This window comes from Solea senegalensis, linkage group LG9, assembly GCF_019176455.1.
Source record: "Solea senegalensis isolate Sse05_10M linkage group LG9, IFAPA_SoseM_1, whole genome shotgun sequence".
Classification (NCBI taxonomy): domain Eukaryota; kingdom Metazoa; phylum Chordata; class Actinopteri; order Pleuronectiformes; family Soleidae; genus Solea; species Solea senegalensis.
Genome location: NC_058029.1, coordinates 12,661,339 through 12,677,164, shown reverse-complemented (window position 1 = coordinate 12,677,164; position 15,826 = coordinate 12,661,339). Strand labels below are relative to the sequence as shown.

At 40.7% G+C, this 15,826-nt stretch overlaps 1 protein-coding gene across 5 annotated transcripts in view; it reads left to right on the top strand.

Annotated features, from left to right (window-relative positions):
* The window catches only part of LOC122774399 (RNA-binding motif, single-stranded-interacting protein 3-like), a 101,037-nt gene that overhangs the window by 54,278 nt on the left and 30,933 nt on the right, over nucleotides 1-15,826 (top strand). For all 5 annotated transcript variants that reach the window (XM_044033622.1, XM_044033621.1, XM_044033620.1 and 2 more), the window contains one exon: nucleotides 14,494-14,651. In XM_044033622.1, the coding sequence (XP_043889557.1) occupies nucleotides 14,494-14,651 (158 nt within the window). The remainder of the gene's footprint in view (nucleotides 1-14,493; nucleotides 14,652-15,826) is intronic.

The following is a 15,826-nucleotide window of genomic DNA, read 5'->3' as shown; positions in this document are numbered from 1 at the left end:
TGAATATGGAGTGTGCTGCTGAAACTCTGAGAGGGAGGTGTGCACAGTGATCAAGGGGAAGGAGGAAATACAGACAGGAAATAAAAGGCTGGGGGGTTGAGGAAGAAAGGGGTGGCGCTGCATTGAAAATATAGACTCAAACACTCCGAGGAATACAAATGAATGAAGTCTATTAATGATGCTCAGTGAGGCTGAGTGAAATGTCCTTATTTTATGGTTACACTGTTAAGTGTGTGTTGTGATTGGCTGCCCGGCCCTCACATCTCTCATTGTTATTGGTGGCCAGACATGTTTGCTGTTTGTCATTGGGCAGACAGCAGAGTCGGCTAGATTCACAATCCGATGGCATAATTCAGCCATCGATCAAACTTTGTGGACAGCAGTAGCCAAACTGCTCCCCCGGACAGACAGGAAGAGAGAGAGGGAGAGGGGGAGAGAAAGAAAGAGAGAGAGAGAGAGAGAGCGAGAGAGGGAGAGAGCTTTCAGAGTAGAATATCACAAATCAAATGCTGTAACCTTTTAGTTCGTCTGAGTGTGCACATGCCCACTGAAAACCAATGAGGCTTTTTTCACATGCTGTGCCTAGCTGTCAGTATACTCTACCTCTTTACTTGTCTTCTTTTTAAAAAAACATTTCCTGTGTTCCTCTTGGAGTTTCCTCATCGAGTTCCTCATGCCAGTTGTCTTCATTGATGTAAATGGCATCATCAAATTCCCACTGGCTCGGCGAATATTTTAACGAACATTTTAAACGGTTTACTCGTATCAAACATGTGCATGCATGCAGACAAGTTGTGCTTTGTGCTTAAAGCTACAGTGTATTGCTTTGTGTGTGTGTGTGTGTGGAGGCACGGTGACGTAGTGGTTAGTATAGGGCATTAATGACTGCTCATTTTCTCAGATCGACTTATCTGTCAAGTCATTTGATGGCGTCTTCACATTGACACGGCGGTCGTCGTGGCGACACATCCACCGGCTTTTCTGTTAATGCCCTAGTTAGCACTGTTGCCTCACAGCAAGAAGGTGCTAGGTTCGGCTCCCTGTGTCTGCGTGGGTCTCCTCCGGGCTCTCCAGTTTCCTCCCACCATTAAAAATGCGTGTGAATTAAATTAAACACATTTGGGCAGGTTTGTCAACCCTCCATCTGACCTTGCAATTTTCAGTTGTGTAATGACAATAAAGTTCCTTTCCAATCAAAACCATCAGACCTGACGGAGGGAGCGTTTGTACGTATACAACGGCAGCACAGCAGTGGACACGGGGCTTGAAGCGCTTATTTGTCAAACTGCTTAACGACTATTATTTTTTTCGTGGCAGCCTCTTTTTGTGTTTCCAGCCATTTCGCTTTACTAACACAATGTTGCCCGTTGCCTCCATCTGTGATGGCATGAATGTCGCCAAGGCAACAAGAGATTTAAACACCACTCTACTGAGGAATCCAGAGAGATTGTTTATGAATCGTTGTGTGAGCGCATTTAGCAATGTAACATTTGTTTATATGTGAAAGTTACACACAAAACACGGAAGCTTTACATTCCAGCAGCAACGTGTACACGCAGGCCTCGTGTGGGCAAACCTTTATTCCGAACAATCCAGAGAAGCATCTGAGCTTTTATTTTAATGTTAGGATTATAAAAATCACTGAAAGTTATTGCATTTTTTTTTTTATTGATCATTTCTGGATGAGTCAATACTCGCTGTTCTAAAAAACAGACATAAAAATGTCAACTGGGGCATATATTTGGTGTTGATTAATGTGTCTGCTGACCATGCCGTGTGGATCACTTAACATATAAACTGCCTTATGCTAATTATGCTGATACTCAACAAGATGCTGTTTAATAAAAACACATTATTTAAGTGATTTATTTTAGATAAAAATCCTATTCAGTTCCGAACAATGAGTATTTGTGTGTTTACGGCTTGCAGCAATATCCGTTCTAATATTTAAGTAAAGGAACTCTTCATTTCTTTAAAAGACTCTCTGAGGAGTAAATACAAATAGGAATACCTACCTATTTTTTTTTTTACTTTTGCAGCTGCTTTATCTTTAGAAGTGTGGCAGGAACTTGGAATATCCCACTGACATCCACTGGCAAACCTTTTCTTTAAAATAACTTTCTCATTTTGACAGGAGAGGGCAAATTGGACATTAGCAGGCACGGTCCAGCAAGTAGATAAAGATTCCTGGCTGCTTCCATGAATGTTAAATAAAGAGGTGCTTTGGTCTGTGCTCATATACGTCCTCTTTTAATAAATCATATGTAATTGCAGGTTCTGTCGTCTTGTGCGTCTGCGTGCCTGTATATGAATACATAAATGATGTCATCTGTGTGTGTTGGAGATAAGGTCACTATTAATTGGTTGACTGGTTAGTAATGGCTTCTATTTTCGAACATTTTGGGGTTATGGCACTGCTGGGACCCGGACAGAATATAGGTCAGTTTGTGATGGGTGCTGGGATGATGAAGCTTTAACAAGGCTTTGTGTCAGGAGGACAATAGAGCTGCTCAGTTTGGCCTGGGAGGCTTTAAGAACCATGTTGGAGCCTCATGGCTTTGTTTGAGGGGAGGTTGTGGTTTTTGCAGGTAAAACGAAGAGATGAACGCGAGCGTGCTATCATGACGTGTCCTTGGTGGAGGATGCGATCGCAATTAGGATGCTGTTTTGCGAGGACTTTATTAACCTCTTGGCAAGCACTGTGTGTGTGTGTGTGTGTATGTGTGTGTGTGTGTGTGTGTGTGTGTGTGAGAAACTGTCCATGTCCATGTGTGTGTGCATGTGTCTTTGCATGTGTGTGTGTGTGTCTTTGTGTGGCTGCCCTTTAGTATTTGCTGACTCGGGCTGGTTTTCCCTTTCTAAAAAGTAAATAACCTTGGTCTGCCAAGCTGTCAGCTGGCCCCACGGTGCCCTCATCCTGACATCTAAAGAGGGCAAGAAAATCTCTGCTCCCTCCTCTGAGGAGCACCGCGACAGACACACACACATCTTCAGAGAAGATTACTCTGCAAAGAGCATGTATCTTCAAAAAGCCCCGTTCTGATGCAAGATCTGTACAGTTTACATGGTTTTATATAAATGACCTACCTGCTTGGAATGCGTCATCTGTAGCATGGAGACTGTTCTTCAGCCAGAGGGCTGAGGTTTCAGGGCTCACACACTCCAGAAGCAGGATTGTCTGTTTTGTGTGTGTGAAGGCAATGTTTCGCAGTTCTTCATAACAAAGTGTAAGGACAGCCAATAGGAACGCAACGTTGCAATGAGAAAATCCCAATATTTAGTTTCGAAGCATATGCCAGTGGTCTCTGTATGGCCAAGCTAAACCAAACTGAGCCAAAGCAAGCCAGCGCCAACCCAGTGATTAAGAAGTGAAAAGGTTAGCGTTATTGAAGTAAATAAGAGTCTCGATACTGTTTTTTTGTGTTTGTCTATTTAACATAATTGTTGAAATACGAGACAGCAAAATGACGACGCTGCAACCCTCTTGACCTCAAAACTCAATGAGCTGGTTCACTTTCAATCCATGTACATCACATTTTACCCTTAGATTCCTTTATAATCTCCTTTTTTCTCTGTCTTTCTTGCTGAATCCAATCCATTTTTCCCAGTTTAGTTGCAGTTCAGTTCCTTAACGACACAAGAAACAAACATTTACTTTGCCAAACATGTTCATCACATAAAACAAGACGTCATAAAATCTTATCCTGTGTATTCATTTATAACCGACTCTTACTTATTCATTTATTACATCTCTGACTTGTATCAACATATTCCTTTCACCCGTAGTTGTATTTCTATCCCTGTTTCCCCCTCTTGTTTTGCTCTTCGCTCTCATTCCTTTCTCTGTCTCTGTTTCTCTTTTCCAAGCTATATCCCCCTGGAGGTTAATCCCTCTGGTTTCAAATAGAAATAACCATGGCAACAGGCCACAGCTTTTGAGCTTTGGATCCGTAGGACAAAGACATTGATCAGGATGAAACAGTATCAGGTGAGAGCACCAGACGTGTGTGTGTGTGTGTGTGTGTGTGTGTGTGTGTGTGTGTGTGTGTGTGTGTGTGTGTTAAAGGCAACAACTCTGCCAAACCTGACATGGTTTGCTCAGTCACTCATTTAACACCATGTGAGAATCGACCAACTGTACATGACGAACATGTTGTTTTTGTTCAGTGGACACATCCCGGCATTAGGACGCATTTAAATGATGAAGGACAATGAAGAACACCAACAGTGGCATTGAACCTTGAATAAGAATGATGAAATTCACATTTAAGTCTGGAGACCTATAGAGAAACCAAACAAGGAAAATAAGTGGAGAGAAAACATCTATGCTTCAATAACCACAGGTTTGTGTCCTTGAGCAAGTTTAACCCCAAACTGCTGCTGCGTGGTGGTTTCACACAGAAAAAATGATCAACGCTGTGAAGTGAGTCAGAAGTGGGTCTGAGAGTCTTTAACTGTGAATTAACGACAGTGTAGTTTGGCTGTGGACTGATGTTGGTTTTCACAAAGTGTGACTCAAGCACATTCTCCCGTCGCTCACTTGGTTTTTAGATACACAAATGACTATTTCAGTATTGAAATATGCTGGATGTTGGCCTTCATCATGATTGCACATTGGTCAAACTTAAGAACGCACACGCTTACGCCCAAGTGCTTGACCTTGATGGTGAGATGGCAGCGTGACAGACGCAGAGAGGAGATGATCAAAAAGGTATTTTACTGAAGTGTAAACCAGTATTACTCTTCTAAAGAACTCAGCAGCTGAGGCCAAAAGAAGGTGTGGGTGGACACGGGCAGCTTTATTCTCTCATGCAGCAAGTCAACCTGCTTTTGCAACTTTTATAAGTGCTGCAAGTGTTTTATGCCCTTGGATGACATGTCAGTTTTACTGCAGTGCAGTTAAGTTTAGCAAAATGTTTCAGGTTTCTTTGCTGTAAAGCCTCTAATTTACACACAAGAGTTAAAGAACCTTTTTTTTTCCCCACTTCAGTTGTACAATAGCCAACGGGGAGGCGACTAATGTGTATATTCTTTATTTGTGTCCTCCCTTGTTATTGGAGCGTGTCTCTTGTCCCCTGACGACATTCACGAAGGAAGTGATTCAATATGATGTCAAAAACTATATGAAGAGAACAAGAGTGAGATGGCTGCGAATAGGTGCCCACGAAAGGTTTCCGGCATGAATTCTACAGCTCATAAAAATGTATAATTATCGCTGCCCCCACTCTGCCACTGTGCAAACATGACAGCGCCCTCACTCAGGTCTGACGGTATATAACAAATAATGTTACATTTTGTGTTCACAAAGACCAAACAGAGGCAAATCAACAACAGCACACACTTTCACCTTTTCTCATTTGCTGGAAATCCCTTACACAGAAAACAATGTATTTTTAGTGTCATTTATTTCATTGCAGGCCAGACTGTGGTGATTTTTTTAACATCTTTTACAATATCAGTCAACCACTGATACCTTTTTTTTGTAATTATCAGTTGCTTTTTTTGGATTCAACAAATCCTTGTCGCCTGTATCCAGTGTTCTCCCATCTATCTTCTCTGCACTAATCACAGATATGCTTTATGGAATGTCCTATACAAGTTATTAGACCACATTCCACTCATGTTGGCTTTTGTGCATGTAACGTGACACAGTGGGAAACTGTGGCCACAATGGAGTTCATCTCTTTCTTCCCCCGAGTCAATGTGATTCTTGTGTCTGAGCCAGAGCTTTCGTTTTTAATCACTGCACTGCCTAAATCCCAAACTTTCTCTTTCCACGCACTTGAGAGAACCTTTTTAATTTTGTAAACGCCTTCTAATTTGTTTTCTCTCTAGCTGTGGCTCTTACCTTCATTTTCCAAAGATTTGTCTGAGGACGAGCCACGTGTCATTAGCGGGAGGGAGAAAGTTGCCAAAAAACACATTTAATATGTTTGTCTAAAAACTTTTTTTTTTTCAATTATTCATTTTCACTTCCCTTATCCGAGAAGGCGCTTCCACATTGATAATTCAGCAAGCCGTCTGCTTTATTGGGTTCTTCTAATGAAATGCTCTAATGCAGACTATCAAGGAGCAGTTCGGTGAAGAAAAGAGAAAAGATTGCTAAAGAAGGTACTTCTTTGTGTGCTGTCTTTGCTTTTAATCTAAACAAGACTCACTAACTATCTTTTGACAGAGTGAATACAAATGTGTGGCACAAAAATAACCAAACTCAGCCAGCATATTAGTAGTACCTTTAACAGTGCTGATGAAAATAATAATTCGGTCACATTCAGACAAACAATGATATATATTCCTCAAAGCTGAGTCTGGCAGTTTTTCCATCACACGTTGATGACATTACGAACTCCTCAATGCTTATGAATATTTTCATACAGCCATCTTAGAGCCTGGGCATCCCGCACTCTGCACCCACCCAATCCTGCTTTGAATCAAACTTGAGTTATGTGCGGAATCGTCTGTGTACTGTCCGCGCGGACCGCCACGGAAATGGCAAAATGAACATTATGCGGGTCACTGGTGGACGTCTGCACACGCGCTGTAGCAGAAAGTATGACTCTTGTGTCAATGAGTGAGTGAGTGAGTGAGTGTGTGTGTGTGTGTGTGTGTGTGTGTTTCTGGTTCTGATGAAGCAGAATATAATATCAGAGGATGTGGTTAAAATTTAGGGCAAAGATTTAATTTGTGGTTAGGTTAAGGTCACATTTAGGCATGAATTGGTTATGGTTAAGTTTCGGGATAATGCTTTGTTTAGGCTGTTTAAATGAGTGATGAATGGATGGCAAAGCAGCGTCCTAATAAGAATAGCTGGGCAAACCTCTGTGTGTGTGCAATTCGGCACGGCATTGGGTAGATTTTCACCGAACTTGGAAGGATGGACTCATGGATGAGAGATGGAATGTCTCCAACAAAACTCAACAAATCCATTCGCCTGTGTCAAGTAATCTTATTTCCTTCAAAAAATATCCAATTTGCATGTGAACACTTGTTCGTCGTAGACGTACTGTAGTTCATGCTTTGGTCTTAATTTGTGACAAGAACAAGTTGTACCACTTCTGTGGTTTGGTTTGTGAAAAGTGAAGTGCTGAAATCAGCTGCACATTTTGGTTGACATTCAAAGGCTGCTGCAGCAGCTGCCGCAAACTGCTCAAGTGTTCCATTTCTCACTTTATCACCAAAGGTGGACACAGTTTCAACTTTTAAACAAAACATAAAACTTGCACTTTCTATCTCAAAGGACCAGAGTGTGCACATTACGGGCAGAGTCAGAGACAACCCCTGTTCTTTTCAGACTTCATTAATAATTTAAAGTGCAAATTTTCCTTTTCCGAGGCAGACACTGTGACATCAGGGTGACACAGCACTGAATGGCACTGAGACACATTTATTAGACACACAATAAAAGATTTGCTCTGCTATAGCTTTTATAATGACTTAATGTTTTCTTTCTTTAATACACACAAGTTGGACCTTTGGCTGTACTATTACTGCATTCCGAGGATATACTTGATCTGCTCTATAGCCTTTGCCTTTCCTTTTTTTTTTTCAAAAAGATTATTTCACTTAAATTCAATCCACCTCACCTTCTTAGGGAGATGGCTGAGTGCTGTATTTGTCTAGCAGTTATATGTATAGAGTTAGGTTGAAAAATCATTTGAACAAATAGAAAAATACATTTATAGGAATAGCCTTAGCATTTATTTGAGTGGCAGGCGCTTGAAAAGCTATGTCTTTAAAGACTAGTTGTGTCACCATGTATTTGGGGGTGGGCACCGTGTGATTGACAGCTAGTGCTGTCAAATAAGTGCATGGTTGCAAGTGTAGGTGGACATGCAGCGGATAAGGGCTCAGTCAGGTCCACCCTCCCTGTCTTCCAAACAAGGTTGCTTTAAAAAAAAAAGAAAAGACAACAACAAATTGGTGCTGACTAAAATACTAAACTTGAGCTTTTACAACAGGAGTCCACACACAATGTGTGAAGTAAAGGTTGGTTGGTTTGTAAATGCCTGTGATTTCTTGTCATGTTTAGTCCTATTATTTTTTTTTTACTATTATGTTAAGGCTAAAATTACAATTAGGTTTAGGTTTTGGCTCAGATAATTGGGGTTGGGAGCACGGCTGATGATGGTGATGATTAAGGCATAGGAGCCAAGCTAAGGGATGCATGATGTCACTGGTTGTAGAAAGACGTGCGTGTGTGTGTGTGTGTGTAGGCCTTTTTCTCAGATCATCTGTCTGCATTCCAGGTAATTAGACTGACCAACAGCTGAGTCTCGTTAGCCTTGATTACAGCATTCAGCACAACAGAAGAGAAAAGAGGGCATTCAGTGAGATAGGCTTGTGTTTGTGATGATGCACTGTATATGCTGAATGTGTTTCAGCATAAATGATGTATAGGTGTGTTTGTGTAATCCCGCAGTCTTTGTTTCGCTACATTTCTTCCTTTAACCCCGCTGTGTTACAAGGGGAACAACCCTGGTTAGTTTTGTGTTTTATGATTATCAGCATGGCCTTAAACCCAGAGTGGATCACATGCTTGTTTCAAGTAATTTAAAGGATTCGGCCATAAAGACGTAACAACTACCACACAACCACATAACATGACACAACTCCAATTTAGGAATCATCATCATCTCACTCTTGAGTTATGATTGTGTGGTTAGAACATCCACAGTATTAAAAAGCATGGCAGATGTGAGATTACAATCATGCAAGGCTTTTGTTTAGTCTGTCCTTGTGTGAATCTATCCATAGTATCTATTTTATTTCAAAACGCAGACAAATGAAAAATAACAAATGGATGGTTGATCCTAGCTCTGGATGGTTGGGAGACAAGCAGCACACATACTGGTGTGCAGCAGGCACCGCGCTCTGCTCCGACTCTGTGATGAATTACTGGCCTTTTAATACACACAGTGGAGACAGTATGAGGAAGAAGAAAAGAGATGTGGTGGGATGAGAAGAGAAGAAGCCATGTCAAATTTGAAATATGAAAAAAAAAGGACAGTTGAGATCAATGCAAAAGCAGAAGAAAGTGAGCCGAAGGGGTATGTAAATTAATAATTGACTTTAATAATAACTACATGTGTGAATAGAGGATGTGAGAACTGTCTGTGTGTCTGTGCGTGTAGCCCCCATTATCCTCTTATTGCTTTGAATAAGTCATGCAGCATGTGAAGACACAGGCAACATTGGAAGACGGGGGAAGGAAAAAAAAAATGTTCAGCTTGACACAAAATTAAATTAAACATTGAAACGTATTCGGTCTCTCACTCAGTCAAGTGTGATGGCATTTTTTTTTTTAAATAGTCAGGGTTTCTTTGCCACTTCACAGCTGCTACAGAGCCACCAAGTGGAAAACAGCTTTTCGGCTTCTGAATATTTGTCATAAGTGGCGTACGCTGTAATTTCAGAAGCCTTTAACTTAAGTTGTAATGATCCTTGAGCATTAACCGAATCTTTTGAATATAAGCGAAGCTGAATTACCTTTCTGGTCAATTAACCATGGCAGCGACGTCGTGTACAGTCAGTTCTAAATACTTCTTAAATGTAGACAGGATGTGATGACACGGTTAAAATCAATGCTCTTTTTTGTATAATTGCATATTAAACACAAGTTTATTACGAGAAAAACAGTTGTGGATCATATAAAGACACTGACATTTCAGTGACCTTTAGCTATGGCGGAAACATGAAGCAGTGATTTTTGTAATGTGCTCACCAAACCCACATTACCCACTCGTTGAGCCAGAGAGCAGCAGCCAAACTCACTGCCTACTAACATGAATTGACCGGAGCATTACATGATGACGCATTCAGTACCCAGTGTTTGATTTCACCCAGCCTTTAGTCATCATGAAGATGGAGAAAAGTGTATATCTTCATGGCTAATGAAACCCCAGGGATTTCAGGGTTTAGGGTTCATAAAGTATTTATGGTATGTTCATTAAGTATTGATTAAGCCGTTAGAGAACATTTAGACTCACAGACAATCATTACGAAAGATTAGAACTTTGCTTGAGGTAGAGGAAGATGGAGGAAGGCAGGAGTGCAAAGAGTGCAAGGAGGTGGCGGGTAGGGATGAATGGAAGTGAAGATGAAGGTGGTATAAAGAGGAAAAAGAGTGAAGAAGCAAAAGGGGAAGATATAGAAGCTTTGAGGGATTTTTCTTTTTTTTACATATTAATTTAGCATTCAGATAGCATTTTAGACAGCAAGACTACCATTATAGGAGATTAGAGCTTAAGCTGAGGAAGAGGAGGAGCGAATAGCAAGTAGGCAAAATGGAGAGAACATGAGGAGACGGGAATGAGGGTGAGCAGGAGAAAGGAGGGGGTTAAGAATAGAGAGGCGGGCAGATCGAGGGCAAAAAAGAAGGGAGAATAGATGGATTAAAAGAGGAAATGAGCAGGATTAAGTTAGAGACAAGCTGAAAGAGGAAGGAATGAACACATAATGAACAGAAAGTCTGATTTCCCTAATATGCTGCTTCTTTTTCCGTAGCTGCTCTACCTGTTCAAAAGTGTCTCTCTGCCTTCATTTTTCCGTATCTTTGCATCTATCCATTTTCAATAACCACTCATTTCTGTTCAGCGCCGTGAGAGGCTGATGTGTAATTTTCTTTTGTGAAGTGTTACTATTTGAGATGCAAGAGCAACTGCAAAGAAAAATTCAAGTATTGTCTCACGTCGTCGTATCTATCCACCGAGCTCAGACTCAGCCAGCGCTTTTCACATGTATTTACCCTACACTGCATTGCCCTCCCTTTAAACTCTAGCTCTTCAGCAGGTGTTAAGGCTTTGTGGGTCAACCAGGAAGTGCCACGATGAGAGATGCAGACCTGCTGTAACAATGAAGCAATGAGACTTAATGAAGCTGAAAGCACAGGCCAACTCGCTGGCAGTCCACACAGACGGGGAGAGGCACCGTCAGTGTGACGCTGCTCTCAGCACATGACAGATGTTACAGGGAGGGAGAGAGGGGAGGAGGGAGGGAGAGACAAAGACGCAGAGAGACAAAGAGATGGGGGGACTGGGTGACAGAGAGAGGGGTACGTCATTTGCAATAGGCAAGAGATAAAATCAAAAATAACTTTGTTCAAATGGAAACTTCATCCACATGTGGGTGTTCCAATTCACTTTAGTTCATATCCCAGAAGTATACACCCGGCATTAAAATGTGTTTTCTGTGATCGGATTACAAATGGATAGCACCTGACCAAAATACACCTGAGACACATTGAGGAGGGATTGTTATCTGATATGCCAAACCACTTAATGTGGACTTATTGTGACCACATTGAACAGAAGTGTAGATGCAATGAGTCTCCGATGCGTCTCCGCTCCACTGTTGTTGACTCCGAGTAGAGCTGATGTGAAAGCGGCAAGAAAAGAAGACGACTTCTTCCCCTGCTTCAAAAAACAAAGGAGTCCATACAATTGGGCGACTTTATGTGCAGCTAACATGGGATTTGACATGGAAATCTTGATTGGATCGCAATCGGGTCTTGATGTGGACGCTGGAGACACACTTTACTACCAGGTGTAAATGCATGTGGTGAAGCGCTATCCGATCGCTATCTGATCACAGAAAAGTGTGTTTTGCAGCCAAACTGTGACCGCAGATGTTGAATTACTATCTCACTTCATTTCCCTGGATTAACGAAAATATAAAACAAGATGGGAAAGAAAACATACACATGAATAAGAATAAAAACCTGAATGAGTAGAGGAGACATTATGGCATCCCTCTTGTTAATTCAAATCTGCATTCATTCCCCTTGTTACATTAACCTCAAACTCGACAGACAAATGTGTGCTTAAACAAAACAGCTGAAATTGGACAAACCACTGTGGGATTTTGTTGTTATTATCCTTGGATGAAATCTGCTTGTTAACCACACTGACCACAGGAGAGGACACAAAATAACGGGGGAGAACAGGATTGTATCATTGTTAACTCTGTTGAAAACCAGAGGAAATTCTGCCACATATGGAGATTTAAAACAGATGTTCCTTTGTTTCGAGATAAGCAAGTTGAAAATGGCAAAGTCCACAGTCACAGCAGAGAATCGCCTCAGGTGTTCTCTGGAGCGATTTCACTTTGAATCACACAAAATCACAGACATAATTATTAAAGAGTATGACACGGTGATCAAAACATTTGCAGGTCTCCAATGATTCCTCCACAACATTTTCTGTCACTTCATTGTTCAAACTTTATAAGCTTTAGCCTGAGCAGCTATGGACACTGTTCAAATTGTGAATGTCAACACAGTAGTGAGAGCAAAAGCTGATGTTAGTGAGTATGTGGACCTGTGGGGTAAATGTCTGGGTCTGTATCATGATTTCATCGACAGAATGTTCACATTACAGTCAGATTTCCGATGTTCCACTCACACACACACCATTTTCACACCTTATTGTAAATGCAGGAAATCTCAAAAATAAGAACAATAATAATAAAAATAGTATTGTAACCCCTGTGTTTCTATGCAAAACAAGACTGTAGCTTTGCAAGATAAACACTTGCTTTAACTAACTTTTGGTTGTTACTGCCAAAGCTTCGAGTTTCAGAAACACTTTTTTTTTTTTTAAACTCGTCCTCCACTATGTTTCCCTGAAAGAACATTGGGGATTTTTTAATTGACATTTGGAACAGTAGGATTACAGCCAGAAGAACATACTAATGTAATGCTAGAATAATGCTACCAGAAAAAAACATTTCTTTGCAATGATACACAGCTCATTTTTTGACATTGTTTTTAATGAGAGTGAAGGTTTTTGCTCACTGCATTTTTGTTCCTCACTGCCTCACGTCGCACACACAAGCATGCACATAAAATGCAAAGCCATTTGCCCTGTGTGGGAAGATAACTGTGCCGCTCTACGTGTCTGACACTGTGCCAAAGGAAAATCCTTACGCACAAGTAAAGATATCCAAACTTAGAAAGAAAGGTAAGTATTTCAGGCCTCCTCTCTGAAAGTCATCTGCTTAGTCTGAGTCACCGACTACATGGATGACTTTGGTCACAGTCAGCCAGACTTGGAACTCCCACTCTGGAAATCAAACATTTTGGATTCATTGAAAGGAAAATCCGTGGCTAGAGAATATACTTAGGTTTGAAATGAGCCCCACAGGGTTTACAAAGGTTTTCACCCGTACAGCATTTGACTATATTAAGTATCTAATAATAAGTATCTGCTTCATTGATCATGACAACATATGAATCACATATAGTCACGCTATGTCCATGTATAGTGTTGTGATATTTATATCTGGGATTATTTGCAAACAACAAGAGGAATATAAAAGATCAATATGAAGAAGAGCTGTCTGAAATAAATGGAGGATAATATGTATTATGTTGTATCCATCTACAACTCCATGGTAGCACGTTTACAATGAATAAATTAGCATCATTATATCATACAAAAGAGAGAAAGAGACAGCTAAAGCAGCCATAAACTTCACACATTTGTTTACAGCACCAAAACTGTGGAGGACTCTGAATCATGCAGTTATAATTTAACAATCGCACATGGATTATACCACTTTTTTTCTGTAAAGTATAGATCACCACACATCACACCCTCTGCTGCATCGTCCCGTCACACAAACACATACACATAGGCACTGCCAAAGCGTTATCCCTAACCTTAACCATAATCAGATAATACCTAACACTAACCTTAACCTAACCACAATTAAAATCTTCGACCTAAACTTAACCAGTTCCTCAGAAATGGTAATACTGGTCCAGATAAGGTCAGTGTTTGTGCCAGAAAATGTCCTAAAGATGTAACAAATACACTCACATACAAATTATTTTTTTCAATGGAATGCTGCCAAACAGAATGAAAATCATTTTGTATAGTATACTTGTCTAAATTACCAGAGAGCCACGTTAGATGGAAATGTCCTTGTTTCTGTAAAAAAATGAATGCAGCTCTGTTAACATTTATGAATCCTGAGGGGTTTCACTTATTGCTTCAGGGGCTCTGAGTGTGGAGCCTGTGCACTTTCTGTCTTTCCAACAGAAGAGTTTGTTCCTCATTTGAGGAGCTTTTACCAGTTAAATTCATTGATATTTTGCCGTGGGATATTTAGTCAAATTTGTGAAGAAAATTTTTTAAACCTTTTTGTGTATTTACTGCATCAAAGTCCGCTTTTAAAGAAGGGTAATTATTTTCATACTTAACTTTCATTTTTCTCTCTCATTCTTATTTTGAGCTTCTTATATGTACTTCAGAGGGGGAATGATCAGAATCAGAATAAATGCAGCACTTGATTTCTTTTTCTTGAGTGTGATTGATGTGAACTTTGTTCATGTGGTTTAAAATTTCTCCTTTCATTTGTTAGACCCAATACCTTCTCCAACACTTGATTTCATTATTCAACTTCACTTTTTCGGTTGTAATTGTTTTGTTTTTTAACAAGTCAAAAGAAGCACTAAAATCACATTGCTCAACTTCCACCTCTCTGTTTCAACAGCAACAGGAGCAGGACCCCACCAACCTCTACATCTCCAATCTGCCAGTGTCCATGGACGAGCAAGAGCTGGAGAATATGCTCAAGCCCTTTGGTCACGTCATTTCCACGCGGATACTGAGGGATGCCAGCGGCCTGAGCAGAGGAGTCGGCTTTGCCAGGTACAGACAGGTCCATACAGACACAACTAATCCAACTGATGATTTATGTTCTTGCCATGATTCTAGCAAAATATGGCATTTGATTGTTAATATCTTAACTCTTTTGCTTATTCTAACCATAAAAGGGCCAGTACTTTTGCCCATTTTTCCAGAATAACTTTTAATATCTGGCAGTTATTTACAATTTACTGCTTGTTAAAATAGTGAATTAACAATTTAAAATGTGGAACAAAACGTTTTATTTAAAAAAAACAAAACAAAAAAAACACTGTAGTTGTACATGAACTCCAGATTTTGCGCGTGAATTTTGAAAAACATATTTAAAGCATGTTTTTTCCCAATCTTTCCACTGATTTGCCGGCTTCCTGCAACAGCGCGAGTGAAACCGTAATAACCACACGTTGCCTTTAACATGCAACTCCACAGCTTTCAGAAATCCATTGGAAGCTTTCCGATAGCACAAATTGTCTCATAAATACGGTAATGCATAGTGCGCTTGTGCAAAACGTGTCGCCTGCGAAACGCTCGGTGTTAAAGGGTTAATGTAATGTTTTGCCGCATATATTACTGTGCAATCCCTTAATAGATATCATCATACTGATTTGTGAGTATGGTCCCATCATGGTCGAGAGTCATGTTTTAGATCATTCCAAGAAGCAACATTAACCTCAGTTGACTCCTGGCCTCTTACAACTATAGAGCACTTTTTGGCTCTGATGGTACAACTCCACATTCCTATACCCTTGGCCCCATCACCTTTGTGTGTGTGTGTGTTTATGTGTGTCAGTGGCTTTGTGTGTGGTCTTCTCAGTTACACCATGCCAGAGTGTGCCAGTGATTAGAATGCAGTCAAGCCTCCATTCAGGGTCACTGATTTTGTGAAGAGACTCCAACACACACACACACACACACACACAAGCTCAAATACCATTTGCACACACATACGCAATCCCTCTCTCCCTGTCTCCAGTCACTGTTTTTCCCTCTCCCCCTCACATGCACTCACACACAGGCTTTTGCTTGCCAAGCAGGCAATTAGTCATTGAGCTGTGATTGGGTGAACAGAGCTGAATAGGGGCAGACAAAAAGGACATGACACACAACAGATCAGTCTGAATGGAGCTTTTAAACAGGGACAAAGGAGAGGAAACCCCATAGAAAACACACACGCACAC